The sequence below is a fragment of the Parus major genome, chromosome 14 (assembly GCF_001522545.3).
Source record: "Parus major isolate Abel chromosome 14, Parus_major1.1, whole genome shotgun sequence".
In the NCBI taxonomy this organism is placed as follows: Eukaryota; Metazoa; Chordata; class Aves; order Passeriformes; family Paridae; genus Parus; species Parus major.
The window spans coordinates 1,745,897-1,773,040 of record NC_031783.1 but is presented as its reverse complement, the minus strand read 5'-3'; the positions used below and the strand labels follow the sequence as shown (position 1 = coordinate 1,773,040).

The window sequence follows — 27,144 nt, the reverse complement described above, 5'->3', positions numbered from 1 at the left end:
GGATCGACAGGAAACCTGGAACACTTGAGACAAACAATTAAATTTGGATTAAAGCCATCCCAGCGTAACTTATATTCCTGTTAATGCTTCCAAACCATCCTTGAAGTTGTTTGTTTAAATATGTTTTTATGCTTCAGTGGCAACAATTGAGGGATAATTTGGAAATGTCACACTTGGCATTTGAGAACACACTTAAATACCACAAATTGAGGCTCCCGAAGCCCTGGTGAGCTTAGAGGTGTTCCTGCCTCCAGATATCCTTGGAGCTGCTGGGGTCAGTCCAGAAATGTCCTGTACAGACCAGAGGAATTTCTGCCAGCAGGTAAAATACCCCAGAATTCTGGATGTGAGCAGGTGGTGGAGATCTCCTGCAGTTCAGCTCCATGCTCTGCACCAGGGGCTTGGCTGGATCCGTTTGTCCTGGTTTTGTGTGGGCATGGGCAGGAATGATGTGGATCCTCAGGCTTTTTTGGCTGCCAGCTCTTTAAAACATATTCTGGGTTGGTTTTTTTTTTTCTGCTTCCTGGTGAATTTTGAGTGTTTGAAGGCAAGTCTTTTCCTCAGCAGGCTCTGGAGGAGGGGATCTGGTCCTCAGCACCAGCTTTGGGCTGGGTCTTGGCTCGCAGTTGGCTCAGAGATCTCTTCCTTCCCCTTCCAAAAGGGGAAAACAGGTGGGGAGGGAATTCTCTTCTGTCCATTCTGTATTTGCATCTCTCCACTCTGGCAATTCCTGCAGAAGGAGCCCAGTGACCCTGGGAGAGGCTTTGGGGCCAGAGCTGAGGGCAGCAAGGCTGGGGGAGAAACTGCCCCAAGGAGGTGTCAGCAAGAACTGGGGCAGGCTGAGAAGCTTTTCTCTTGGATTAATGGGAAAAGGAGGATTTGTTATGCAAGTGGGTGCATTCAATGGCAAGGAGCTGGGAAGAGGATCTGTCTTCCCCTTAGGAACCTGCTCACTTTTTTCCTTCTCGGTCTCGGTTTGGGGGTGATCTCTCTCTCATTCCAGGCTTATCCTTACAATAATTATTCCTCTTTATTCCTCCTAAATACAGGAGGTTTATTCCCCTTCTACCTTAAATAGTAGCTTTGATTAATTCTTCTGTGGCAGGCAAAGATGAGAACAAACCAGGCTGAGGCTTCCTTTGTCTCCTTCTCAGGAAGGTGTTGGGGTGCTTGGTTTCAAGTACCAGGCTGGTACCAGAGGCCCTGCAGTGCTGGAGCCCCGGGATGAAGGGATGGGAGGGATGTTACAGAAAACATCTTCACCAGGATTGTTTATGGTAGACCTTTAAGTAGAGATCTGTGCAGGCCTGATCTGCCTGCTGAGCTCCTCCTGGAGCTTTGGGAAAGGCTGGGAAAGCAAAATCCTGGCAGCAGCCCTGGGTCAGCACCGCCACTTGTGAGATAAATAATGCAGTTCTTGCACTGCTTACTCACAATTGGCCAGGGCTGCTCCCTGTAATGAGATCTGCCCCTCGGGGGTGTTTTAAAGGTTACTTAATTAGGTGTAATTGCAGCAGAATAGAAACCTGCTTTGAGGTTCTGAGTGCTTTGTGGAGTGCCAGCTCCTTCAGCAAGGGAGTCTGATCCTATAAACACGGCTGGAGCCGAGTGATCCCGAGCTCTCAGCCTCCCCTCGGCCTGGCTGCTGATGGTGATGAAGGCACAGAAGTGCAGTGCTGGGAAGGATGTTCCTGCCTTTGGGAGCGGTGCAGCTGTGCTTCCCAGCCCAGCAGCAGCATGAAGCTGTGCTCACATTGTCCAGCTGGGAATGCTCTCTCAGCACCCAGCACGGGGGGATGGATGTGGTCTTACCCCAGACAAATGCTGTGTTAGCAGGGATCAGTTCATTCCAGCTGATCCCACTGCAACCCGTGGATTTAGGGAGTGGGGGATCTAAAGAGCTGTATGGGGACAGCTGGGTCTGGCATGGCCCCTTTGGTTTGGCTGCAGGAGCTTCAGCAGTTCCAGCACATTTCCCAAAGGTGAGAAAAGGATACTCTGACTTCTGTCATCGGTATTTAAAAATATTACACATTTTTCTTTGGAAGGATTGGTTTAGCCCTGAGAGGCAAGGTGGGTTTTTAGGGACAAATGAGTGCTTTGGCTCATTCCCTTGTGTTAAACACAGAGGGTGCAGGTGTTGTATTCACCTTTGTGTAACCATGAGAGGTTTTATACGGTGTGTTCTCACTCAGATGAATTCCTGTGTACCACTCCAGGCCACACACCTGGCTAGGCAGAGAGGAGAGCAGCTGTTGTGAGCTCTCCCTGCACTTTGTATTGCTAAAAATCCCTCAATTTGCCACTTCTGCCAGTGCAGTGCTCATCCTTCTCTCTGCATGAGCTCAGGGATTTCTCACAATCCTGTTTCTTCCCAAAGATACCGGGTGTTCAGAGCAGATCTGAGCTTCTGGCAGTCAGGGGAGAGTAATTCAAGTTACATGAGAAGTATTTGGATTTTCATGTTCTTCTCAGCCAAGCAGGACACCCAGGATGCCCTCCCTTCCCTCCCTTCCCTCCCTCTCCCCCCTCATTCCTCCTTTGCCTCCTTTGGATTTCCTTCCAGACTCTGTAGATTAACGCATCACTGAGAGCTGATTTTATTCCCAGGGCAGGACATGGAAGCACCATCCCTGTGAGATCCCACATGATTTGATGATCTGAGCTCCACCAGCTCTTCTTGGGGGTGCCTGGCTGTTGTGGCCACTAGAAATCTCCCACCCTCCAAAGAATGTGTTTTTGGAAGCCACTTCAGCCCTGATCTCTGCCAGAATATGGGGGACAACTGCTGGCAGGCTCAGGGGTTGCAGGGGGTGTTGGCTGCCCAGCACAGCCCTGAATTCCTTCAGGGATCACACCTAAAACAAGCACAGTGGATATTTTCTCCTGCTGAATCCATCTGCTTTGTGGTGGAGACATGGAGCATCTATAAAGATAAAGAGGAGAGGCCTAGAGCTTCCTTTTCCTTTTCCTCCAACCTGCTAAACAGGGAATTCACAGCTGGGGAATTCTTCACCTCTGTGGGAAACTTCCACTGCAGGGCTGCCAAACCTTTGTGTGTGAATGGGAATTTGGAGCTGTCCCTGTTGGAGGCTCGGGGTCATTTGCTGACTTCAGAGCATCAAAGCAAGGAAACTCCTTTTGTGCTGTGAGGAGCCCCCATGGCATCACAGTGTGGGGCTCTGAGGGCTTCTGGAGCAGGGGCATCGTTGGCAGCAAAATCACTGAGTTCTGGAAGGTGAAACACCCTGGAGAGTGCAGAGGTCTTGGACACAGGGGGTGTGGGAGTGGAGATGCTGCAGGGAGTTCTGGTGTTGTGCATGTGCCAAGTGACCTCCCCTCCTCGTCCCCATCTGCTCCATGTCCTTTTCCAGGAGGAATCCCTTGGTCTGGGCCGTGTCCCTGGCACAGGGGTGACCAGAGCCCCCTTGGCACATGTCACCCTGTGGCTGTGCTCAGCTCCAGGCAGCCTGGCTGCCTCCAAGCTGTTTAAACCTCTCACTTTCCACCAGGATTTAAGTCAGCTACTTAAACCACGTCATCCTCTTTCACTCTTTAATGCTCTGTGTTTCAGCTGCTCGAGCTCCAAGGAGGGTTTGTAACCAGCCACAGACACATACAGGAAGCAAAACCTTTATTTGAAGTATTTCTTGCTGGCCAAAAGCAGGACTGTGGCTTCAATCTGGTGGGTTAGGCTTGGTGTTCGGTTTGGTGGAGTGTTCCTGTTTGGTGCTGTGCCAGTGGGAGTGTGGTGGGAGCTGTGCTCAGGCTCCAGCTAAAACCCTCAAATCTGTGACTTCAGAACTGCTCACATTTATTGGATGGATCTAAAGCAGTTTGAGCCACAATGCTGGTGGTTTTCCCAACTGCCCTGATAAGGTACAGGGTTTAGCCCAGACATCAAAGTGAAGAATTGAGGAAAACGATCCCAGGCTGCTCCAAGCCCCATCCTGGGGCAGCCACAGCTTCTCTGGGCACCCTGTGCCAGGGCCTGCCCACCCTTCCAGGGAACAATCCCTTCCCAATATCCCATCCATCCCTGTCCTCTGGCAGTGGAAGCCATTCCCTGTGTCCTGTCCCTCCATCCCTTGTCCCCAGTCCCTCTGCAGCCCTCCTGGAGCCCCTTTAGGCCCTGGAAGGGGCTCTGAGGTGTCCCTGGAGCTTCTCCTCTCCAGGTGAGCACCCCCAGCTCTCCCAGCCTGGCTCCAGAGGGGCTCCAGCTCCATTGCTGGAGTGGATGTTTGGTGAGAGGAGCCCCCCAGGTGCTGTGGGGATCAGGCAGGAGCAGCAAATAATTTTGTTCTCTGTACTGTGGGTTCTTCTGAGTGTCAGCAGCCACTCCTACTCAGCCTGGTGTGGTGTCTCAACTGGTGATGGTGATTTTAAGCCTGAACAGCAAATACAGGCAGGTTTGGATCAGCACAGACACTGCCAAGGGCTCGAACTTCACTGTGTGGCTTCTGTTATTTGCATTCATAATGTCTGGGTTGGGAGGTTTTCAGAACCATTTCCCCTCATTTCTCTCTGCCCACAGCCCAATTTAAATAGATAAATGCTCTTTTGCATCAAGCAGATACTTCCCTGTCTCCCTGTCTGTCCTGCCCGAGCACTGGGGTGGGTGAGGTGCCCTGCTCTGGTGTGGGCACAAGGCTCTGAAACCTTCTGTGGTCCTGAGAAGCTGAAAACCACAGAAACTGTAATTTAGAGTGTGTCATTCTAATCCCTTATAGGCTTATCAAGTCTGATTAAATGTCACTTGCCTTTCTGTTATCTCTGTACACAGATAACAAATTAAGCAACAGCTTTTGAACTCCAGGCAGCTGCCAGATACATTAACTGGAACCGACACATTCCTACCAGTTGTTTTTATTAGTCTAAAATACCTTTGTTTAACATACAAGAAACCTGACTCACCCAAGATGATGAGTGCCATGTGAGTTTAGGAGGTCTGTCTGCCAAAAAATGTGCTCAAGAAAACTGGAGAAGGTGCTTGTGTTGTCATCTCCCATTCACAGAATCTCAGGTTAGCTTGGAAAAGAGCTCTGAGATGGAGTCCAACCTGAGACCCATCCCAGCCCAGAGCTCTGAGTGCCACTTCCAGGCTTTCCTTGGACACCTGCAGGAATGGGGACTCCAAACCTCTCTGGGCAGCCCCTTCCAATGCCTGACCACCCTTTCTGGGAAGAAATTCCTCCTGATGTTCAGCTTGAGCTGGAGTCAGCTGGCAGGTGGGCAGGGCTGTGCCCTGGGGGATTTGGGTTTCCTCCAGAGGCTCAGCCTGGAATTCAGTGACAGGACCTGAGAGAAGGGCTGGAGCTGGGTCAGGGCAGGGGCAGCTGCAGATCAGGGAAAGGTTCTCCCCCAGAGGTGCTGGCACTGCCCAGGCTCCCCAGGGAATGGGCACAGCCCCGAGGCTTCCAGAGCTCCAGGAGTGTTTGGACACCACACCCAGGGATGCCCAGGGTGGGGTTGTTGGGGTGTCTGTGCCAGGGTTTGGACTGGATGATCCCTGTGGGTCCTTTCCCACTCAGGATATTCTGGGATTCCATGGTTTTATGGCCTCAGCCCTGTGGGTTCCCCCATGCCAGTGGAATTCTTGCTGCTCCTGTGGGAACTTGGGATGACCAAAGCACATGGACACATGGGTGAACAGCTCTAAGTTTGCTGTAGATGTGATTTTGCTATAAAAACACATACCTGGCTTTCAGAAAACCCAAAAGAACTCAAACCAGCCCCCCAGTGCTGCTGCAGGGTGAGCAGGGCAGCTCTGAGCTCCACGGCTGGGCTGAGGCTCCTTTGAGACCTGAGGTTTCCTTCTGTGAAAGGAGAGGTTTGGTGATTTACCAGCTCCCACCCCAAGAGCAAACTGAAACCCCAGTGAGACAAAAGGTTGTGCTCATGAGAGCTGCACAAATCCAGCCCTGGAGACTCCCTCCTGTGCATCAGGAAGAGGAAGAGGAAGATGTGTGTGGCAGGGTGAGGGCAGATTGGGATTACGGAGCTCTCCGTGCAATTCCTCTCTCACCTCACCAGCTTCCTCCTGGGATTGTTCCTCAGCTGAGGGATGTGGTGCAAAAATAGACAAAAGTGCCTCAAAAGCTCTTAAAACAAGGGATAAATGTCTGGTTGTCTGAGTTTGAGAAGCATCTGGTGTAGAGGATTTTCTGCTCAGGGCAAACTGGAAGGAAGGAACCAAATGCACCTTTTTGAGGCACTTTGGGCCCTGTGGTTTTGTCCTTTGCCTGTTCTCTCTGAGGTTCCCAGAGCATCCTCAGCAGGTCTCAGAGTGCCCCTTGCTCCACATGTGTGCTCCAGCACCCCCATCCCAGCCCTCTCCAGCTGATGTGATCCCCTCCCCCTCAGGCATTGTCTAATTGGGAAAATGTTTCAATTATACGGCCTAAATTTGTAACATGGAGCAGTTCATTATCACAGAATCCCTTAATTGGGCCCTCCTACCAGGCAGCCTATTACTGAGTTTCCCAATTAAGACAGGACCTCTTTAAAACCCATAAAAATAAACAAATCCCTGGCAAAGGCAGGCCCATGTTACAGGAGACACTGCCCAAAATGCTGCTTCAAGGCTAAGCAATAGTTTCAACACCATCCAAGTCCTAATTAACCCCCTTGTACTGATTACTTGTGCTCCCTTTAAGGAGGACAGCCACAGTTTGGGGTCAGCTCAAAGAATTCACCATTATTTGCTCAAGTCTTTCTGATAAAGAGGAAGAAGCTGGTTACAATGTGTTTATGTGTTGGAAGATGCTGTTTCCTGCACAAAAACATAGGTAACACCACTTTTTTTTTGGTTGCAGGTAAAGGACCTAACAAAATACCTGGATCCCAGTGGATTGGGAGTTATCAGCTTTGAAGATTTCCATCGAGGGATCAGAGCCATCAGAAATGGAGGTGAGTTTCCTGCTGTGCTCTGAGTGAGGATGGGAACAGGCCAAATTTAACACCATGGCTGAACTGAGAAGCTGCTTGGGGAAAACCCATCTGGGTTTGGTTTTCTGAGAGTTACTGCTCTGTGCTGGGTGGAGGGGAAGGGAGAGAGGTTGGGGGCATTTAATAAGAGTTGGAAAAGGTGGTACAGCAGTCGTGGTTCCATGTTTTGTTGTTCCTACAAAGGAACATCAATGGGAAATCCCTTCTGGTTTGGTGCCTCTCACCTGTGTTTTTGGGGGGTTGTTGCTGTGCTGCTGGCTGTAACATCTTCCAAACACTGGAAGCATGGAGCATGGAATGGTTTGGGTTGGAGGTGGCCTTAACACTCATCTCATACCACCCCTGCCATGGGAAGGGACACCTTCCACTGGAATGGAAATTACCATAAATTCATTTCTTGATGAATTTACCAATGCATTTATAAACTTCACTCCAGCTGTTTGGAAGATCCATGTGCTCAGATGGTTTTTAGCAAGCAGCACCTTAAATCTTGAAATTTAAACAAAGTCTTAAACCAGAACTCTGAACTCCCTGGCTGGAGTCAGGATGATTTTCAAGAAGGCCAATGCCAATCCCCACGTGGCTCCTGAGGGTTTCTTGCAAGTGCTTGCAGAGCAGTAGCTTGGTGAAATGTGAAGTTGCCATTGGAGCCCCTCTGCTGCAGGAAAGGTGTTGTTTCTTCAGTCTGGGATTTGTCTCAGAGCATCATTTTGGGCCCGGCATGTTGTTATGGGCAGGGTGTGAGAAATCTGGGAAGCTCCCTGCTGAGCAGCTGGAGTTCTGAATGTGCAAATGGGAATTACCATCCTTGCACAATAGTCAGCTCTGCTCAGAGATGCTTATCTGGGATTTCAGCCCTGCTCAGTGTGCCCCTGCTGCCAGCCCTGCACATGGAGTGTGCTGCAGGGATGGGAAGGAACCATCCTTCCCACACAGACTGCTGTTCCAGGGGTAAAACCCCCTCCAAACAAGAATTTCTCCTGTTCTTCTGTCAGTTGTCCATCCCTCCTCCTTCTCCCCAGTTCCACCCCCACTTTATTTATTCATTTACTGCAGTGGAGGTGAGGCCCTGGCACAGGGTGCCCAGAGAAGCTGTGGCTGCCCCTGGATCCCTGGAAGTGTCCAAGGCCAGGCTGGATGGAACTTGGAGCAGCCTGGGATGGTGGAAGGTGTTGGGGTTGGAATGGGATGAGATTTGAGTTCCCTTCCAATCCAAAACCACTTCAGGATTATTTGAGCTCAGGACTGCAGGGTTTTATGGCAGCTCCCAAGTTTCCTGGTGTAGCCTGACCAATTCCCAGCTCAGGAAGCAGGAGGAACTGCAGCACACTATTAATTTGTAATAAATTGCCATTGGAGTAGAGCGTTTGTGAAAGCCCAGGCTCGTGTTTCTCTTCAATAATTCATCACTTTGGTGTTGTGTTCTATTAATTGAATGGGAAAAGCAGATCCAGGCAAAGCTTTTAGGGTCTCTATTTATTAAATTTGAAAGAGATTGATATGTGTTTATTACAGTGGTTAGGAAGGGCTGAGCTCTCAACACATGGCATTAAATGGTTATAAAAGAAGGCCAGGGCAGGGAGCAGAGGAGGTTCTTTGTGTCTCACAGCTGAGCATTGCTCACACTGAAGCAATCTGAAGGATTTGCTGCTGCTCTTGAGACAGTCAATATTGATCATCCCTTTGTAACCAAAGCAGAGGCCATGCTGCTGCTGGGTGTCCTTTTAACAAGGTTTGTTAATTGGCTGGGCCTATTTTTAGCCAAGGAATGCTCTGCTGGATTTCTTGGTGCTCTGTAATTCTTGGGTCAGTCATAAAAGTGAGAACTGCTGTCAGCTTGGACCTTCTGGTGTCTGTGTTAATGCAGGGTTTATTTCTGAGGATGTCCCATTCTTCTCTCCCTCTCCCCTCTCTGGAGAATTCCCTTAGGAGAGCAGCTGGGATTTGCCTCCTCCCTGGCAAGCTGAGGGTGCAGTTACAAGCCCAGCCAAATTTCCTCTGTCAGCTGCATTTCTCACAAGTGCTTTCGTGTCCACTTGGCCTTTACACGCAGGATGTGAGCTCCCAGTCCTGTCCCACTGCCTGAGGAACAGGCTGATCCAGGGCTCCTGGTGCCTGCTCTGCCTCCAGCGTGGAGCAAGAACCACTGCAGCCCTCACACAGAGCCCACAGCCACCTCTCCACTGCCATGGGCCAGCTCTGCTCTCTGTCTGGCCAGCTAATGCTGACTGGGAGGGGGCAGAGCAAAGGCATTTGGATTTGAGGCTTTAAGGAGGGGTTTTAGGCACTTGTGGCTGCTTTCTGCCCTCCCCAAAGTGAAGGCTGGATGGGAAAACGTGGTCCTCATGGATGTATTTATTCCTGCAGTGTGCACAGAGTGCTTCCAGAGGGTTTCCCTGCTGTGGGAGGTGCTGAGCTCTGTTTTCAGGCCTGGGGGGACAGAGGTGATGCTGGAACAGGTTCAGCTCCCCATGGCCTGCTGTGTTCCAGCCCTTCCTGCTCGTGGCTGCTGGCATCCCCTTGTCCTTCCCTGCTCCACAAGGAGTGGCTTGCCTGCTTTTAAAAATCTGTGTGAATGGTGCCTGAGTGACTGGCCAGTCTGCACAGCAGAGGGGAAACGTGAGTCCAGCACTGGCAGCGTTTCAGGGGGGATAAATAACTCTGAAAAGTGGAATTTTACAGCCTTGGATTGTAAAACTCGAGAAACTGATAATGGAGGGAAGGCAGTAATGGAGGAGAGTACAATGCTTTAAAAAGGTGGTTTTTGGGGCCTGGAGAATTCTCAGCCAGAAAAAGACCTGGTGCATCTGGCTGCCATCAGTGAGCTCCAAGGGAAAGGAAGCAGGGAGGGAGCCAGTGTGACTGCTGCAGTCATCATAGTGAGGATCTCAGGGAGAAACAGGAACCAGGGATTGCATCCCAGCCCCTTGGAAAACTCAGCCTGGGAGTAAGGAGTCAGTCTATGTGGCAAGGAGCTGCCCTGGGATGGGGTCTGGAATCACAAGCTGGGGTACCTGCACCAAGGAGCAGCTCTGTCCTGGATGCAGGAACTGCTGGAGAGGGAGTCTGGTGGCAAACATGAAGGATGGGCTGGATGCCGACACACAACCAGGCCTGTGCTCATGAGCAGATTCCTTCCCTTCAAAAACCTTTTAAGCTTCAGACACCTGGGTTTTCTGCAGGGGTCACTCAGCAGGACAAACTGAAATCTCACTGCTCACATTGCAACTCACAAGGGTAAGGACCAAGTTGTGTCATTCACACTCATCCTCGGAGCTAAAACATCTGTAACATCTGTATTCCAGGGAGCAGCCCGCTGGAAAGGGGCTCTGGGAGGTGTCCCTGCACACAGGGGGATTGCTGGAGGTGTCAGCAGTTTAAGTGACCTCGGTGCCAGGCAGGGAAAGGTGAATTCCTGGAGCTCCCAGCCTCATCCAGCCCTTCTGCCTTGGCTTCTGATCCCTGAACAAAGGGGCCCTGTGCCCTGAGAACACACAGTGCATCCACTGAGGGATGGATGTGTCCAGCAGCTCAGGGGAGGGCCTGAGGATGGAAATAGTCACATCTCTTTTTTTATTATTATTGTTTCTTTTTTAAATGCTTGAACTAAAAGCCCTTTGGATTTGGGGAGATGGAAATTCCATCTTGAGAGCCAATAGCCAAACCTGGAAGCTCTAAGAGAATTCCTGTTTGCAAGGAGGAAGATCTGGGAGACCCCTGGCAGTGCCAGCTTTGGAGGAGCCAGATCAGGAATCCACTGTGCCAAAGGAAAGATACTCCAGGGGCTGAATAAGAGACCTGGAGCAGGAGGAGCATCTTCAGCTCCCCAGAGGCACTTCCAAAGGCTGGCTGGAGGGAAAAGTGTGGAGCTGGGAAGCTGGAGCAGGCAGGGCAGGATGCTGAATAGCAAATACAGGGCTGGGGGGTCAGGCTGTGGCTCTGCCTGTGTGGGAGCACCACGCTGTTCCTAATTGGAGCTGGCAGCAGTGGGAATTGCTGTCAGGATGAGCCCCTGTGGGGCTGCAGCTCTCCCATCCCTGGAACATCCCTGGGAGGATCTCAGGGGGCATTTCCACGGTTTCTGCAGCCCTGTCCAGAAAGGTTGGTGAGTTCCTGGCAGCTGAGTGTCAGCTGGGAGCTTCCTGAGAGGAAAGCCCACATCCAGCTCATCTCCATAGGAAGGATGTGAGTGTTGTACCTTAAGGGCTTAGAGCCAGGAGGGAACTGCACAGCAGCTCCCCAAAGCAGATCCGAGGAGCTGCCCCACGGGCAGGCTGTGTTCCACATTCCCTGCTCCCACTGCTCCGGCTCTGGGCGCTGCCTCTGGATGTGGCAGTGCTCAGATGCCACCTCAGAGCTCACTGTGCCCAGCAGCCACTGAGTGCCACTCTGAGCCACCCCTGGCAGCACTGGTGGCTGGGCCCAGCGAGCCAGGCTGGCTCTGGTGCCCCAGATCCCTCTGGCTCCGTGGGGCATTCCGAGGTGTTGGATACCCGGTAACGTAACCCCCTCTGGCTTTGTGTGGATCCTCTCTAGGATCTGCATTGCAGATGGCTTTTACTACGCAAAAGGAAAGCTTCCCTTGCCCAGGGATAATTCCAGAAGCCAAAGCTCTCATTCCCATGCACTCCCAATCCCGTAGTTTCTCCAGGGCTGTGTGTGCATCCTGGGCACTCTCTGCCCCACCAAACGCAGTGGGTTTGCAACAGGCCCCTGCTGACACCTGAGCTCTCAGCGGGGGTGGCCAGGCCCAATTGAATATTCCAGGCGTTTGCTTTTTAAAAGGAAAGCCTTGCCCAAGGCTCAGCAGATGGAAGCAGAGCTCCTGTGCACGTTTGACTAAACTCGGTGAGTATCTGGCACCGCTTTGAGCACTTCCTACGTTCCCCTGGGATCTGCTGATCCCTGGATTCGTGCAGCACTGCTGCAGTGGAGACCTTCCTGCTGCTCCTGCCTGTTCCTAACCCTGCCTAGAGCACCATCCACAGGGACACAGCTCCTTTGATGGCTGAAGGTAGGACAGATGCCTCTTTGTGTACAGCTGGCGTGCAGGGAACGGGGGCTGCCGTGAATGGGAAATCAAGATTGATTCATGAGCGAGAATAAAACCCAAATTGCTCTCATTATGTCTTCTGCATTTTATTTTTTTTTTTTTGCCTTTGCATCTTGCTTTGCTCTGGCAGATCCATATGGATGTGCTATACATACTGCTGGTGGGGATAAGGACTTTAGGAAGATGAGTGTTAATTCTGTCCCTGAAAGGAGTAGAGATTTAAATGGCTCTTTAAAATTTATATGGATGCTTGAAAAAAATATAATCCCTGTGCTGTTGTTGGGAGCTCAGGGTTCTGCTCATCTCTGTGGTGCAGGAGGATGATTGTAGCATCAGGATTGTGCTTGTCAAGTTTGGGGTCCACGTGTTTGTCTGTGCCCCCTTCTGCCAGGGACAGGAGCAGCCAAGGCTTTCTTGGAATTAATTTGGATGTTATTTCCCTTGAAATAATGGCACTTAGAGGGTTGTGTTGGAAACCACTGGGCCTGTCCATAAAAATGGGTGAGGGCTTTACTGGGGTTCTTCAGCCTGGAGAAAAGGAGGCTCAGGGGGCCCTTCTGGCTCTGCACAACTCCCTGACAGGAGGGGACAGCCGGGGGAGTTGGGCTCTGATCCCAGGGAACAGGGACAGGAGGAGAGGGAACGGCCTCAGGCTGTGCCAGGGGAGGTTCAGGTTGGACATCAGGAGGAATTTCCTCATGGAAAAGGTGCTGGGGCATTGGAAGGGGTTGCCCAGGTGGGTGTTGTAGTCCCCATCCCTGGAGGTGCCCAAGGAAAGCCTGGATGTGGCACTCAGTGCTCTGGGCTGGTGACAAGGTGGGCACAGATTGGACTTGGTGATCTCAGAGGGCTTTCCAGACTCAGTGATTCTGGGATTCTGTTGAGTCTGTATAACTCCATGCTCATAGGGAATGGGGAATTAGGAGTGTGAGGGATGGAGCTGAGCTGCTTTGGGGGTGCTCTGTGGTCACAAGGAACTGGGGTCTGTCTCATTCCCTCTCCTGACAGGAGACCCCTCTGAGAGGGGCTGATCCTCTGTGTGGAGATGCAAACAGCAGGAGAACAAAGCAGGTGTGAATCCATCCTGCTGCTCCAGGGAAGAGCAGGACTCAGGGTGAGGTGGCTGCTCCTTTCTTCCAGCCCTAGTGTCCTTGGAGAAGAAAAATCTGCTCCCAGGAGCCCCAAAATGCTCCTGTGTGTGTGTGGAACCTTCTCTCCAGCTGTGCAGCCCCCAGGATCCAGCAGATCCCATGGCAGTATCAGCAGGGAGGCTTGGATGAGTGAGGGTAATTTTTTGTTCCCCTTGGAAGCTGGACTGGGAGAGAGGAGCTGTGGAGCAGCTGGGACTGGAAGCATAGATCACACTGTTCTCGAGCTCTTTTAAGTCACTATTTCTGCCATAATACAACCATAGAATTATTTAGGTTGGAAAAGTCCTTTAGCATCATTGAATCCAACCACTAAATGGACTCTATCTAGTAACAATACACCAGGGCAAGGACTCAGATGCTGATATGGGGAGCACTTCTGGCTCAGCAGAGCAGTTTTTTAGCTTACATTTCTCCTTTGATTTCCATAAACACTTGTTTGTATTGAATTTCTCAGTGTGGCAGCTGGGTGAAGGGTGACACGGGGGGGGAGAGGCTGCTCTGCTCCGGGTGCTCCGTGGCTGAGAGGGAGCTGTGCTTCCCAAAAGCAGCCTGGCAGATGACATACTGCATTGACCTACTTTTGGGAGAGTGTTGGGAGAGCTGTGTCCATAGGCAGCTCTGGGATGAGAACAGCGAGGAATCGCTCAAACGCTGCTGGAAAACTGCTGTGGGTGCTCCACGGACCAGGGAAGGGGAAATTGGCACAGGAATCTCTGCCCCTCTGAGAATTCCTTCTTTAGGAGTCCCACCTTTTATGAATTCCTGCTTTGGAGCATGTGCCTGAGAGATCTGGCTGTGTCCAGTCACCACTGTGGTGTGTAACAGGTCCAAAATACATCCTTGGTCCGTGGGAATTCTGGTTCAAAGTTGGGATTAAAGCTGGGATCAAATCCCCAAAGAATCGCTGTCAGTTCAGCATTCCTCAGGAGGGAAAAGCATTGCTGGGTAGCCACATCTCCTGGAAATCAAAGCTAATTCCAGTGTGGAGAGACTTCCATGTGTCCTGAAGTGAAGGAAACCTGTGGTGGCTTTACAGACCATAACCCAGCCTGATAAAGACAAACCTGAAAAAGAAAGCAAATTTCCCAAAAGAAAGCAAATTTTTTCTGGGAAAGGAGGATAAAACTGACTACAGGGACTACCTGTTTTCCCAGGAAGATGAAAATAGGGAGCAAGTGATTTTTTGGAGCAGTTTTTAGCATGCTCTTCTATGGAGATAGAAGAAAAGAGAAACAGAGGCAGGTTCTGTTAAATAACATTTCTCTTCTTCCATCTGCTGCCTCTGTTTCTCCATTGCAGGATTCCCTTTCTGGGCTGTTCTGTTTTCCTGCACATCTGGTGCTGGGGATGCTTTTGGGAGATTTTGCAGTTTGGGGAGTGCGTGGGAGGAGGCTGGGCTGGGCTGGTGGCTCCACGTGGGTGTGGAGGGCGGTTTCTGTCCTGCCTGTTCTGCTGTCTCATGTCTGGATTTAGTCCAGAGTGAGGGATTGTCAGGCTTGGATCAGCCTGGGAAGGTGGGGAATGTGTCCTTCCTCCTGGGCAGGAGCACCTGGAGAGGGATCAGGAGATCCCTGCCCCAGCCTGGATGAAGGAGAGTGGAGCCCAGAGCCCTGCAGAGCTGTCTGCTTGTTTCTCCTGAGGAATGCTGTCAATCTGGAGTTATTAACAGAGGGATAATTACTCACTGCTAATTAATAATAATCACTGCTCCTCCCTGCCCTGCTCTGGCACAGTCTGGGGGCTGGTGACTGCACTGGGTGACCTGGCACCCCTGTGACACCCTGACAGGTTGATGTGGCAAAAGCTTTTGTCTCCAGAGAGAGAGGCTGTGTGTGATGTGGATTTCCTGGGAAATCAGTGCTGGTTGTGAAAGTGGCTGAGCAGCAGCTGGGACAGTTCCAGTGGGCATCCATACAATGGGAAAAAGCCAATTTTCCCAGTTCTCTGGTGTTCTGGCTGAGCACAGCTCACATTATCTCACTCCCATTCTGCCTGTCACAGGCTGCTCCATGTGTCCCTCAACCTCTTTCTCCTTCATGATCCTCTTTTCCAAGCTCTTACAGTCCAAAGTGCTCCTGTAAATCACTGGGCAGTTTGTTCCTCTTTAGAACAGGAAGGACTTCTGCTAATGAGGCAATAGGAATTATATTAATGTTGTTAATAATTATGGAGAGCTGAGCAGAGATGATGTGACAGTTTCTAATAAAAACACCCCTGATGAGGAAACTGGGCAGTGGCTTGTTTGGACCTTGTTTCCATGTTTGAAATCCGTGATCTTGGAGATCATCTCCAACCTGAGCAGTTCTGTCTGTCTGCAGTCCTTGCTCAGGCTCACAGCTCTCCTGTCCAAAGGTTCTGATCTAAACCACTTCCCAGGGCTCAGTGACAGCTTTGGAGAGGCTTGGCATTAACTGTGCTCAGTTTTTGGTGCTGCTGCTGGAGGGCAGAAATGGCAAGTGAGACCTGACTGACAAATACTAATGCCTGCATGTCGATGGAAGTGCTGGAAGTGTTGACAGTGTTTTCTTTAATCCTTTAATGGAAGCTGTGTCTGGACCCACACAGGCACTGCTCTGATAATGAAATTCAGCCATGCTTGGAGGTAAGAACATTGTGAGCATTTCCTAGGCCTGGGGTTGGAAGCTCAGAGCTGGGGAGGATTGAGCTGGTTTTAACTCTTATCCTGATTTCTCCATGTGGGAGCTTTGAGCTGAAAGGCTGAAGCCTTCAGGATGGGATGGTGGCATCCAGTCAGTCCCAGCCTGTGGAACTGCCTGGTTTTCTGCCTGTCACAATCTCTGGTCCATTTGAGCTCCTGAGTCAGGGTTCTCTTTAATTTTATTTTGCTTGTGGGATGATCTTATCTAAAAGGTGCCACTCGTCCCCTGTGAGCTCCCAGGTGTGGAGCATCTCAAGGAGTTTCTCCTTCAGGATTTTCAAACCCTTGGCAGGAGGAGAGTGGCCACTGGGTGTCCCCAAGGTTGTGTCAGCACTGATGTGCTCCTGGAAGCTGACTTGGGATGTTCTGCTGGTTCTCAGTTCCATCAGCTCCCTCAAGAGGTCCTGCCTCAGTCTCTTCACAGAGCAGGGAGTTCAGGGGTGAGCTTTGGGTTAATGGTTGGACTTGGTGATCTTGGAGCTTTTCCAGCCTTAATGATTCTGTGATCCTCACATGAAAAATCCAGCTTAGTTTCCAGAAGTGTAGAGACTTGGAAGTAGAAGGAGTGAAGGAACTGGGGGACATCAGGAGGTCTCCTCAGCAGCAGCAAGTGCTATTTTGGAGGCCCAGTCTCTCCATCAGAAGGTGACTCTAAGCCACTTTCTGGTGGCCACAGCCAGCACCTCATTTTCCACAGCTCCAGCAGTGAGCCTTTGTTCCTGGCTGGCACAAGCCTGCAGGAGTCTGAGCTGGTCTTGGTGACTGGCACACACTGAAAAGACCACTCAGATCGCTGGGAATTAAAAATGAGATCCCATGTTTTAAACTCAGCACAAATTCCAGGTGTCAGTGGTGGCCTCCTGGTCTGTCTCCAGGGCAGAGGCAGCGATGCTCACCAGGCCTCTGAGATGGAGGGAAGGCAGCTGGATTTGTGCTTCCAAAGGGCTTGGATGAAGTGAATTCCTTTCCTGATGGCTTTCCATGGTGCATCTGAAGGAGGCTGCAGGGCCTGTGCTGTAGGAAGGGGATCAAAAGGAATGGGTGATGAGCAGTGATGCTCAGGAAATGAGGGACTGCTGAGGAGCATTAGCCAGGGTTGTGTAAGCAACCTTAATTCTGCCACTGCCTCTCTGAGAGCCTGGGCTGCCGCTTGCTCCATCCCCTGTGGCATTTTGGGTTGGGAAATGATAGTTTTCAGTAAGTGCTCCTGTTCCATTGGCCCATCTCTGGAGGAAGCTGAGTTACAGGGAAAGCAGAGAGCAGAAAGCTGCTCTTTCATGGGAGCATCAGATTATAAATGTACTCCTGGGCCACTTTGGGGAAGGAGAAGGTAGGATTGGTGCTGGCTTTATCCCACAGGGATCACAGCACATGGGTGCTTGAGCAAGAGACCCTGAACTGCCTCTGGAAATACTGGACAGTGGCTTCCCCCCATGCAGGATCCTCCTAAATTCCTGCAACTTTTAAGTACTTGGCTGTGTCTCTTGTTTTCCAGCAGCATTCCCAGTAAGGGAGCTGGGTTTATATCACTTTCTTCCTTAAGCCAACCAGAATTTCATCCTGCTTATTTCTGGGGTCTGTTTTATTCTGTGCCATTCAGGCAGGTTCCAAGCCTTATTCCCACACTGAATAATGCAGGTTTGTGAGCTCACATAATCCATCCTGTTGGAATCACTTGGAGTTGGAGGCTCTGTGGCTTGCAGCAGTGTGTTCAGTGTGTTGGCAGGTGACTTGAATGCTCCTGAAAGGCTTTTTTTCTAGGTCACTCCTATATGAAGCCGATGAAACTGGCTCTATGTGACCCGTGTGTCACTGCTGTACCCAAAGCCCTTCACTCAAGGTGCCTTTTCACTGCGGTCCTGCCTTCTGGAAGCAGTTTTTAGAATCTATTTCAGGAGCTTTATCCCAGAACTGCTGTTCCTGAGGGTTTCTGGGAGAGCCCAGGTGACTCTGGCACACCTGAGAGCTCTGAAGCTCCACAAGACATGGGAAGAGGTCTCATCCACCCCCATGGAGAGCCCATGGAATTATTTAGGTTGGGAAAGCCCTCTGAGATCATTGAGACCAACCATTCCCCCAGCACTGCCAAGGCCACCACTGCCCCATGTCCCCAGGTGCCACATCCACAGATGGTGGCTTCCAGTGACAGGACAAGAGGAAACAGCCTCAAGTTGTGCCTTGAGAGGTTTAGGTTGAATATTGGGAATATTTCTTCATGGAAAGGGTGGTCAGACACTGGCACAGCTGCCCAGGGCAGTGGTGGGGTCACCATCCCTGGAGGGATTTAAAAGTCCTGTGGATGTGGCACTTGGGGACATGGTTTAGTGGTGGCCTTGGCAGTGCTGTAGAGTTGGACTCGATGAACTTACAGAGCTTTTCCAACCTGGACGATTCCATGATTCTGTGATGGTTTTAGCAGTAAAGCTGCCTGGAAGGTCTCTCAGAGCCTGATTTTCACCTTTAAGGTTTTTGCATGTTTATGGATGTGACTGGACTGGCAGTGGGAGTGATGGATAGAGCTGGAAGTGCAGGAGAAGCCAGCCATGGATACTCAGAGGACAAAAGGCAGCCCCAGCCCTGGGCAGAAGCTTGGGTTTGGGCAGGGCAGAGGTGGCTCCAAGTGTTGTGACCACAACAGCTCTCAGTGAGGAAGGAAAGAGAAATCAGGGATGGGTGTAAGCAAGGAAAGGCTGCTTTGTGGTGTGAGGGAGAGGAGCAGAGCAGGGCTCAGCTGGGACTTGACTTTGATGTGCAGGGGGGAGAGCAGAGGCAATGTGAGGGTCTGAGCTCAGCCTGAGCTGTGGATTGGGGCTGTGCTGCTGCTGGTGGCCCACAGCCATCCCTGGCCCTGTTCCTGCTATGGGGGGAGCAAACCCCTCCAGCTGTCACCACGTGGCTCCATCTGCACCTCTCTCCACATGGGCAGTGCCACTCCACACCGAAGGTCTCTGATTTTTTGGCTCCCAGGGTTTTTTGGCTCTTTTGGCCAGGAATTCACAAGTTTGATGCAGGCTATTGTGCTGGCAGGCTTGCAGGCAGGCTCTCCATGGCAACTTCCCTATACACAAAGCACCATATGGCTTTTTTTGGAGGGGGAGGGAATAAATCCAGCAGAAAAGTCAACCTTTGTTTGTGGTGCTTGTTTGTCTTTGCTCTCTGTGACGTGTGGGGAGGTAGAAACGTGGAATTCTGGCTCCTGGGCATGGTGACGGGTAGAGGTGACCTCTCAGATGGCCTTCCCTGCATTTTTATTCTGGAATTTGCTGTGCAAATAAACCCATCCTACACACACACAGACCCCCTCTTTGGGCTGAGCTCTCTGTGCACAGATGGAGCAACAAGGATCCCGTTCATCCCCATCATGTTCATTCCCTGCAGGGCTGGGAAGGCTCCAGAGCCCCTGGTTTGGGCAGGAGGCATGTGATGGATAGCAGGAGCTGCCTGTGCCTGTGCTCTGCCCACACTTTATACCCCTGATTCCAAAGAAAAGCCTTCACTTGCCTGCAAATCCTCCCTTTTTAAGCCCCTCTGGAAGAAATGAGGATAATAAATATCTTTATCTGTGTCTGTAGAAGAGTAGGAAGTGTTTGTGTGTCTGCTTGGAGGGGGAGGAGGAGAAATGATGTGGGAATAAGGAGAAGGGAGCAGCCTGTGCCTTTGGGATGTGGTTCCAGGGGCTGCTGTGAGGTGCCAGCAGGATCACTGGAGATGGCCTGGAGCTGAGCACTGCCTGTGTGTGCTGGTTACCAGGAGAGGTGGCTGTCTGTCCCCTCTGGCTGGTGTGACACAAGTTACCTTCCAGGAGCACTGTTTGGTTTTGGTTTTGCCCCCAAACGTGGGGCAAAGGCTCCTCTGTGGCACCCACTGAGGTGAGCAGGTCACTGTCCCCATCCCCTCCCAGGGGAGCAAGGAGGCTCAGATCCCAAAATAGCACCAGGAATAATTAGTGGGAAAACTCCTGACCCAGGCTCATGGGTGGAGCTGTGCAGGTGGGGACAGAGAGACATTTGAGGAGAGGGACAATGCCATCTTCAGCTTATAGAATCACTAAGGTTGGAAAAGACCTCCAAGGTCATCAGTGGATTCACAGCCTGACCCCCCCCAGGGCCCCAGGCCCAGGTGAGGGGAGAGAACATTCCTTGGTGGCATATATTCAACTTCTCCCAGCCCAGGGAACCCTCAGGTTGGTGGCTCCAGTATCTCTCCTGGTGGCTCCAGTATCCCCTGGTGGCTCCAGTATCCCCTGGGTGCCCACCTGTGTCTGCATTCAGTGGTCAGCTGGGAGCCCCTGGGGTTGGTGTTTAGGTGGGAGGTGTTGCTGCAGGCCTGGAGTCCTTGGTTTATCCTGTGTCTGATCAGAGATTCTCAGAATGCTTTGGGTGGGAAGAGACCATAAAGTTCACCTTGTTCCATGGGCAGGGACACTTTCCACTGTCCCAGGCTGCTCCAAGCCCCATCCAGCCTGGCCTTGGACACTTCCAGGGATCCAGGGACAGCCACAGCTTCTCTGGGCACCCTGTGCCAGGGCCTGCCCACCCTGCCAGGGAACAATTCCTTCCCAATATCCCATCCATCCCTGCCCTCTGGCAGTGGAAGCCATTCCCTGTGTCCTGTCCCTCCATCCCTTGTCCCCAGTCCCTCTGCAGCTCTCCTGGAGCCCCTTTAGGCCCTGGAAGGGGCTCTGAGGTGTCCCTGGAGCCTTCTCCTCTCCAGGTGAGCACCCTCAGTGCCTTGACCAACCCCTAATCCCTGGCCCGTTTACCAGATGTGTGAAATGACCACAGTGTTGATTCCTTAATGAAAAATGGCCTTTCTTGATACCCGGAGAGGGGCCCAGAGCAGGAGCTGTGCTGTGCTGTGGGTGAGGCTGGCACTGTCCCATCGGGGCGCTGCAGCAGTGCCTTATGTGTCCCTTTGAGGGGCTGGGATGAGAAGGGCACGGAAAGGTGACCCCTGTCCATCCCCAAATCCTTGTGTGTCCCCTGCAGGCATGGCCGGGTGTCTCCTCCTCCTCCTCCTCCTCCGGGCCGGTTCCTCGGCAGCAGGCGGGCCCGGTGCCGCAGCGATGGCGGCTGAGGCGTGTGGGCTCGAGGCTGCTGTTTATTTTGGGACTGCAGCACTGCTCCTGATTCGGTGCTTCCAGCCTGCGATCTAGGCCGTGTGCCGGATCGGCCATTAGCTGTTGCACGGGGGAATTCTGGCTCCCCTCCTCGCTGGAAGGGCCGGCAGCGATGCTGCAGACGGGGCTTTGGGACGGGAGCAGGAATTGATTTTGAAGCTCTCTCGGGTTTTTCGGGCGGCCTGCGCGGATGCTCCTGCGGCCACGGGAGGAGCAGGCGCCGAGAGCCGCAGCCTGCCTTCCCCGCCGTTCCCATGGCACTTGTCACACACACATCCCATGCATTCCCTGCCCACAGCGGGATTAAAGCTTTCTGGGAGAAGAATAAGAGGATGCGGGGAACGGAGATAGGGAAGAAGCAGGGAAAAGGAATGGAGGGCGTGGAGGGGTAGGGATGAATCCGGGAGCCGGCCCCACTGGAGCAGCGATCCTTGTGGGATTTGTGGCAGGGAGAAGCCACAGGCATCGCCTTCCAGCCCTGCTGTGGGTGGGATGTCTGGGAGCAGAGCCCCTTCCTGAGGGCTGGAGGCGCCGGTTCGTGCACACAGAAATTCCTGTCACATCTCCCAAACCCAGCCTTGGCCTGAGGGTGCAGATTTCCCTCTCGGTGATTCCAACTGTGTTTGTTTCCCCCTGCAGACCCTGACAGCCAGCTGTATGATATGGGATATACCCCCGAGGAGGAAGCCCCGGCCTGTCCAGATGAGTTTGATGATTTCGTCACGTTTGAGGCAAGTATGAGCTCTGTTCATTCCCATAAATGTTGGCTGCACGTGGAGTGGGATCTGGGCACAGAGGCTCTCCCTGTGGGGAGGGGAGTTTGCTGTGACAGGGCTCAGGGATGCTTAACGTGTACAGACAAATTCAGTCTCTGGGTGACAGGCCCAGAGAACCTGTACACTGCATTTGGTGTTGTTGAAGTTAAAATTGGTGTTGTTAAAGCTGAAAGAGCAGAGCACGGTGCCCTGGGTGGAAAGGGAGCCCCTTTCTGTGGTGAAACACTCGTGACATGGGAAGGGGACCTGCTGCTCTTGGCTTTGTCTTCCTGCTGGAGTTTCTGAGCCTGGAAAACCTGAGCTTGGTTTGGAGATGTACCAGCCAGGAGCCTACCTGAGAGGCACAGCAGAGCAGTGGGATGGTGACATTTGCTGCTGTTTGACCAGCAAAAGGCAGAGCAGAGGACAAAAATCTACATTTTCTCTCTATTCTTGGGCTTGATGAAGGCTGTTTCTCTGATTTGGGTTGTTTTCCTCTAGTTAAAGCCTCCATGCCTTGGTTCCCTCCTGCATTCCTTACCACAGGAGCACATTGCAGCAGTGATCCTGCTGTTCCCAGCTGGAAAGGAGAGACCTCTTGTCTGTATCCAGGGGTTTTGGGCTTTGCTTGGAAGGCTTCACCCATTCCTGCTCTGTGCCCTCCAGCCTGGAGCAGGAGGTGCTGCATGCAGGTGCCTTGGAAGCAAAGGGATGGCTGGTCCCTGTCCCATGTGGGGATTGAATCACTTCCCTCTGCTTTATTCTTTTCCAAACTTCTCCCTTCAAGGGTATGACACCTGTGTCTTGGTAGCCTCAATGTTTTCAGGGTTGTCCTGTGCAGGACCAAGAGTTGGGCTCTGATCCTTGTGGACCCCTTCCCACTCAGGATATTTGTTATTCTGTGTGATTTTTATCACACTACTTGTTGCTGGCAATGAGACTCCCAACCTGCTTTGTATTTGCATGCAAATATATTTATTTATATTTGTGTGTATATTTGCTTGCTATCATCTGTAGTTCATCATTTTGGCCTTGTGATTTATTGATAAAAGGTTAATGATAGCCTGGGCAGCTGGTCCTAAAATCATGGAATGATTTGGGTTGAAGGGACCTTAAGGCTCATCCCGTGCCACTCCCTGCCACAGGCAGTGACACCTTCCACTGCCCCACATCACTCCAAGCCCCATCCAACCTGGCCTTGGACACTTCCAGGGATAGGGCAGGCAGAGCTTCTCCAGACAAGGTTGAATATTGGCTTATTTTTCCTTTTTGAAAGGTAGTTACAAGCCTCAGGAACAGCTGGGGAGAAGTAGGACATGAGGGCAGGCAGGGAGATGGATTTCCATGTTTTTTATGTGGTGCAGGGTTGCAAATGTGCAGTTTAACGCTGGACTGAGCAGTGTAGAGGCTGTGACAGGCAAAGGCTTTCACTTTTTGCTCCTCAGGCCTGTGTCAAGGGACCATCTTGCCTGAGATTCCGAGCGGGGATGTTTTCCAAGGGCTAATTTAACATAGATGAGCTCTGTCAGCACTGGGAGCTATTCTGGGCAGCAATACCAACAAGGCAGGTGTGTGTCCCAGTGGGATGAAATACTTCTGCTGCTGGGCCAGCCTTTCCTTGAAAAGACAAGGTGACCCAAAGGAAAAAAGGTGATGAGTCCTGAAATCTCCTTTTCCAAAAGATCTAAGTGGATTTTTTTACTGAATTCAGTGCAGTCCTCTAAAGGACAGCTCTACGTTTAACATGCCGGGGAAGAATTAGCCTTGTTGTCTTGGATACATGATTTGAAATAATTTCCAGCCTGCCAGGATTTCGTAGAGGTTCAGCAAATGAGAACATGCTCGAGAAATACCACTCAGCCTTGGGAGTGTAAAAATAAACTGGAGTCTTGGGGTGAGGGGGTTTTTGTTCTCTTCTGGCTGAGCCACGAGCTCCCAACGTGCTTTCTATCCCACATTTGGAAAGCTGGAGCTGGCCCAGGGAGGGAGAAGCCGTGGTTCAAAGCATCCTGCTGGGAGCAGCAAAGGCATGTTCCTCACAGGAAAAGAGCTGGAGAGGGCTCCAGCAGACCCTTCTTGCTTAGGTGCAGCAGGATATCAGCACAGCAGAGAATAAACAGCCATTCCCAGTGTCTGTATTCCATCTTGCTTCAATTCTCCAGAAGAGATGAGTGGAGGGAAATCACCTTTCAAAGTGAATACATCACCTTTCCTCAGAGTACTGAGGAGCAAGCAGCAGTTGGGGCTCTGGGATATCACACAGCTAAACACACCCCAAAACACAGCTGGGACACCTCAGGCACTGGGTGAGCCCCTCTGGCTGTGGCAGGGCCGTGGGGTGAAGTGGCACAGCTGGGATTTCTCCTCCCCTGTCACACCAGAGCTGAAGGACTTGCTGCATTTGCAGAAGTGCTGGGGACAGTAGTGGTTATTGGAGTGGAGCACTGGTCCCTCTTAAACAGCCCAAAATCCCAGTGGCTGGAGTGCTCAGCTCCTCCAGGTGCTGGGGTCTGACACGGAGCTCTTCTCCTCAATGTTTGTTCAAACAAGTGTAAACAAATGCTTTAAGCAGTCTCCAGGAAAATGTCTTCTCCTCCTTAATAAGGTTGCTCTGCTTGATGACTCATGTCCTCTTCTGGTGACTGTCATCAGGAGAGTTCAGCATCCATGGAAAACCCTGAGAGCCCACAGCTGGGGACTTGCACCCAGTATTTGCTCTCCAGAGAGAACCACCAACACCTGCTTCCTCCAGGAAAAGACTTCTGAAGGGGACAAAGTGGGAACTCAGGAATTTGTGATGTTGGATACTGCCCCAGTTCAGCCACTGGTGTGGCTCTGGATGTGCCATGGATCTCCTGGTTCCTGTTGCACCATTCCAGGAGTGTCCAGCAGACAGGGCTGTCTGTTCAGATGCTTCCAAAGAGGATTTCTGCTCCCATGGCTCCACTGAGACAGCAGCTCCTGCAGCCATGTGGCTTCTCGTGCCTCCACCTGGGCTTGCAGGGGGCTCATCCCAATCCTTCCAGCTCTTCTGTCACACATTCCAGAGGAACCTCATCCCTGTGCACCCAGCTGGGAGCAGGGAGAGCATCACCTGGCTGGGATCCCCTCCCAGTGTGTTCCTTCTGCCCAAGGTGGAAACACAGTGGTTGCTGGGGGAGAAACCACAAAAACTAATGACAGCCTTCCTGCCTTGTCAAAGTCACGTTGAAGGGAGCTTGGAGCTTTTCCATCTGGACACCTGAGCCCTGTTTTCCCTCAGGCTGGGCTGGCACAGCTTGGCTGCTGACTGCCTGGAAGGTGGGAGTTCTCCTTGCTTCCCTTGTGAGCTCCTGTGGAGCTCATGACTCAGTGCTGAGGCACAGGACTCGTTTGGAATGCTCTGGGGGACATGGAGGGGAGTTTGGAGTTAGCTTCCTTGGGATCATGGAATCATTAAAGCTGGAAAAGACCTCCAAGCTCAGCCCAGGACCACCTGGATACCTGCTGCTGTGCCTTGCCCTAGGGTGAGGGTTCTGCCCCTCTGCTCTGCTCCTGGGGCAGGTGAGCCCCCTTGGACAATGCAGAGTGGGAAGGATGACCCTTGAAAATGGAAAACGAGGCATGAAAATGCTGGGATTAGGCTGGGATGGGCATGGAGATGTATAACTTCAGGTGGGCTGAGGAGAGGTGGAGCCAGTGCTCTGTAAAGGCTGCCTGGGAGCACCATAAATACCCCAAACAGGGATTTTTAGCTCTGGGAACTGGTGTTTTGGGCCAGCAAGGTCAGAGGAAGGCGCTGGTTGTGCTCTGCAGGACGGAGCAGCCGTAAATCCTGTGGATGCAGCACCTTGTGCAGGGCTGTTGCCATCTGCTGGGCAGCTGCCGTGGCTCCTCTCAGGAGCAGCCAGGAAAACAAATTCAGCACAGCCACAAGAGGGGAATTTGGCTTTCCCTGGAAGCCTTCACCTGCCCAGGCACATCCCCTCTGGCTGTTTGTCTAGTAGGGGATTGTACAGCGGGGGAAGAGTGGATCTGGGGAGGAAAATGGGAGTTGGGAAGGTCCCAAGTTTTGTGAATTTTGGGAATATGAGCTACTCCTGACTCTCCCAGCCAGGCTGCCTACAGGTGCAGCTGGGAGAACTCCAGCTCAGAATATTCCGTGACATTCTGTACAACAGTGAGCAGCAGCTTTAGGGCCGACACATCAGCTCTGTGAAACTTTAACTCTCTTAAAACCAGGATTTCTTTCCTTGCTGAGCAATTGAATTTAAGGCTTCTTTGAAGGCAAAAATCAGAGCCAGGCCATTGAAATCCACATTGCTGGGTTTCTCCAGCTGCTCAGAGCTTCTGCAAAGGGGACTTGCAGGACCCCAGCTGTGGGTTGTGTCACAGAAGCTGTTGTGGGAGCACGTGGGGACCGGAGCTCGGCTCTGCTGTCATTCCTCGTGCCCTGTGTTTTACAGGGAGCCCACCTGGGGTGTTGTAGGAAGCTGCTGCAGGTTCCTTGTGTCCCCTCTGAGTAGCCCTGTGGACCTTCTGAGGTCCTTTCCTAATACAGAATTCCTGGGAAGACACTTTCCTTCCCAAAGGCAGAGCTGGTGAGCACAGAGCGTTTGGGAGGGCCCTGCTTTGCAGTCTGTGGCATTTTAGGTGAGTTTTTTTCCCTCCTCTGCCTCTCCACACCACTGTTACCACAGTGTGCATGTCTGGCAGAGGCCAGCCAGGCTGAAAAGATGGGCTTGAGCTTTGTAACCTCCTCTGAGCAGTCCAAGGGGCTCAAAGCACCCAGACAGAGCCAGGTTCAGCTGTTCCCTGGCTGTCCTAACCCAGGTGTGAAGGTCTGGTGGTTGGAATGGGGATGTGAGAGCTCAGGTTTTCTGTACCATTGCTCTTCCCACCTTCTGGAATGGCCTCAGTGGGCCTCTGGTCACAGGGCTGACCCAAAAGCACCGTGAATGAAATGGTCACAAGGCCCTCTGCAGGGGCTGGCTGCTGGAATTGGTGGACTTGATATCTTGCAGGTGTCTGGAAGTGCAGGCTGTGGAATGTGACAGATGCAGTTCAGTGGCTGTTCACCTGTCCTTGGGGAAGCACATGGACAGTGTCCCCATTGTCACCGAAGCCTTCCTGCTCCCCTGCACTGAGAGAAGAAGGGCCATGAGCCCTCTGGACAGCAAGTGAACAGTCTCACATTATCCTGTGTGGGATATACATTATCCTGTATGGCATTCTGTGTATTCACAGAATCCCACAATAGTTTGAGTTGGAAGGAACCTTAAAGCTCATTTTGTTCCAACCCCTGCCATGGGCAGGGATACCTTCCACTATCCCAGGCTGCTCCAAGCCCCATCCAGCCTGGCCTTGGACACTTCCAGGGATCCAGGGGCAGCCACAGCTTCTCTGGGCACCCTGTGCCAGGGCCTGCCCACCCTGCCAGGGAACAATTCCTTCCCAATATCCCATCCATCCCTGCCCTC

At 51.9% G+C, this 27,144-nt stretch overlaps 1 protein-coding gene across 4 annotated transcripts in view; it reads left to right on the top strand.

Moving 5' to 3' along the window:
- Positions 1-27,144, top strand: part of RAB11FIP3 (RAB11 family interacting protein 3) — a 71,775-nt gene that overhangs the window by 12,745 nt on the left and 31,886 nt on the right. For 2 of the 4 annotated variants that reach the window (XM_015642529.3, XM_015642530.3), the window contains exons 2-3: positions 6,816-6,909; positions 21,570-21,661. In XM_015642529.3, coding sequence (XP_015498015.1) covers positions 6,816-6,909; positions 21,570-21,661 — 186 coding nt within the window. Of the gene's footprint in view, positions 1-6,815; positions 6,910-11,875; positions 11,963-21,285; positions 21,465-21,569; positions 21,662-27,144 lie in introns of those variants that run through there. The other 2 variants (XM_015642531.2, XM_015642532.3) reach the window with 2 other exon arrangements.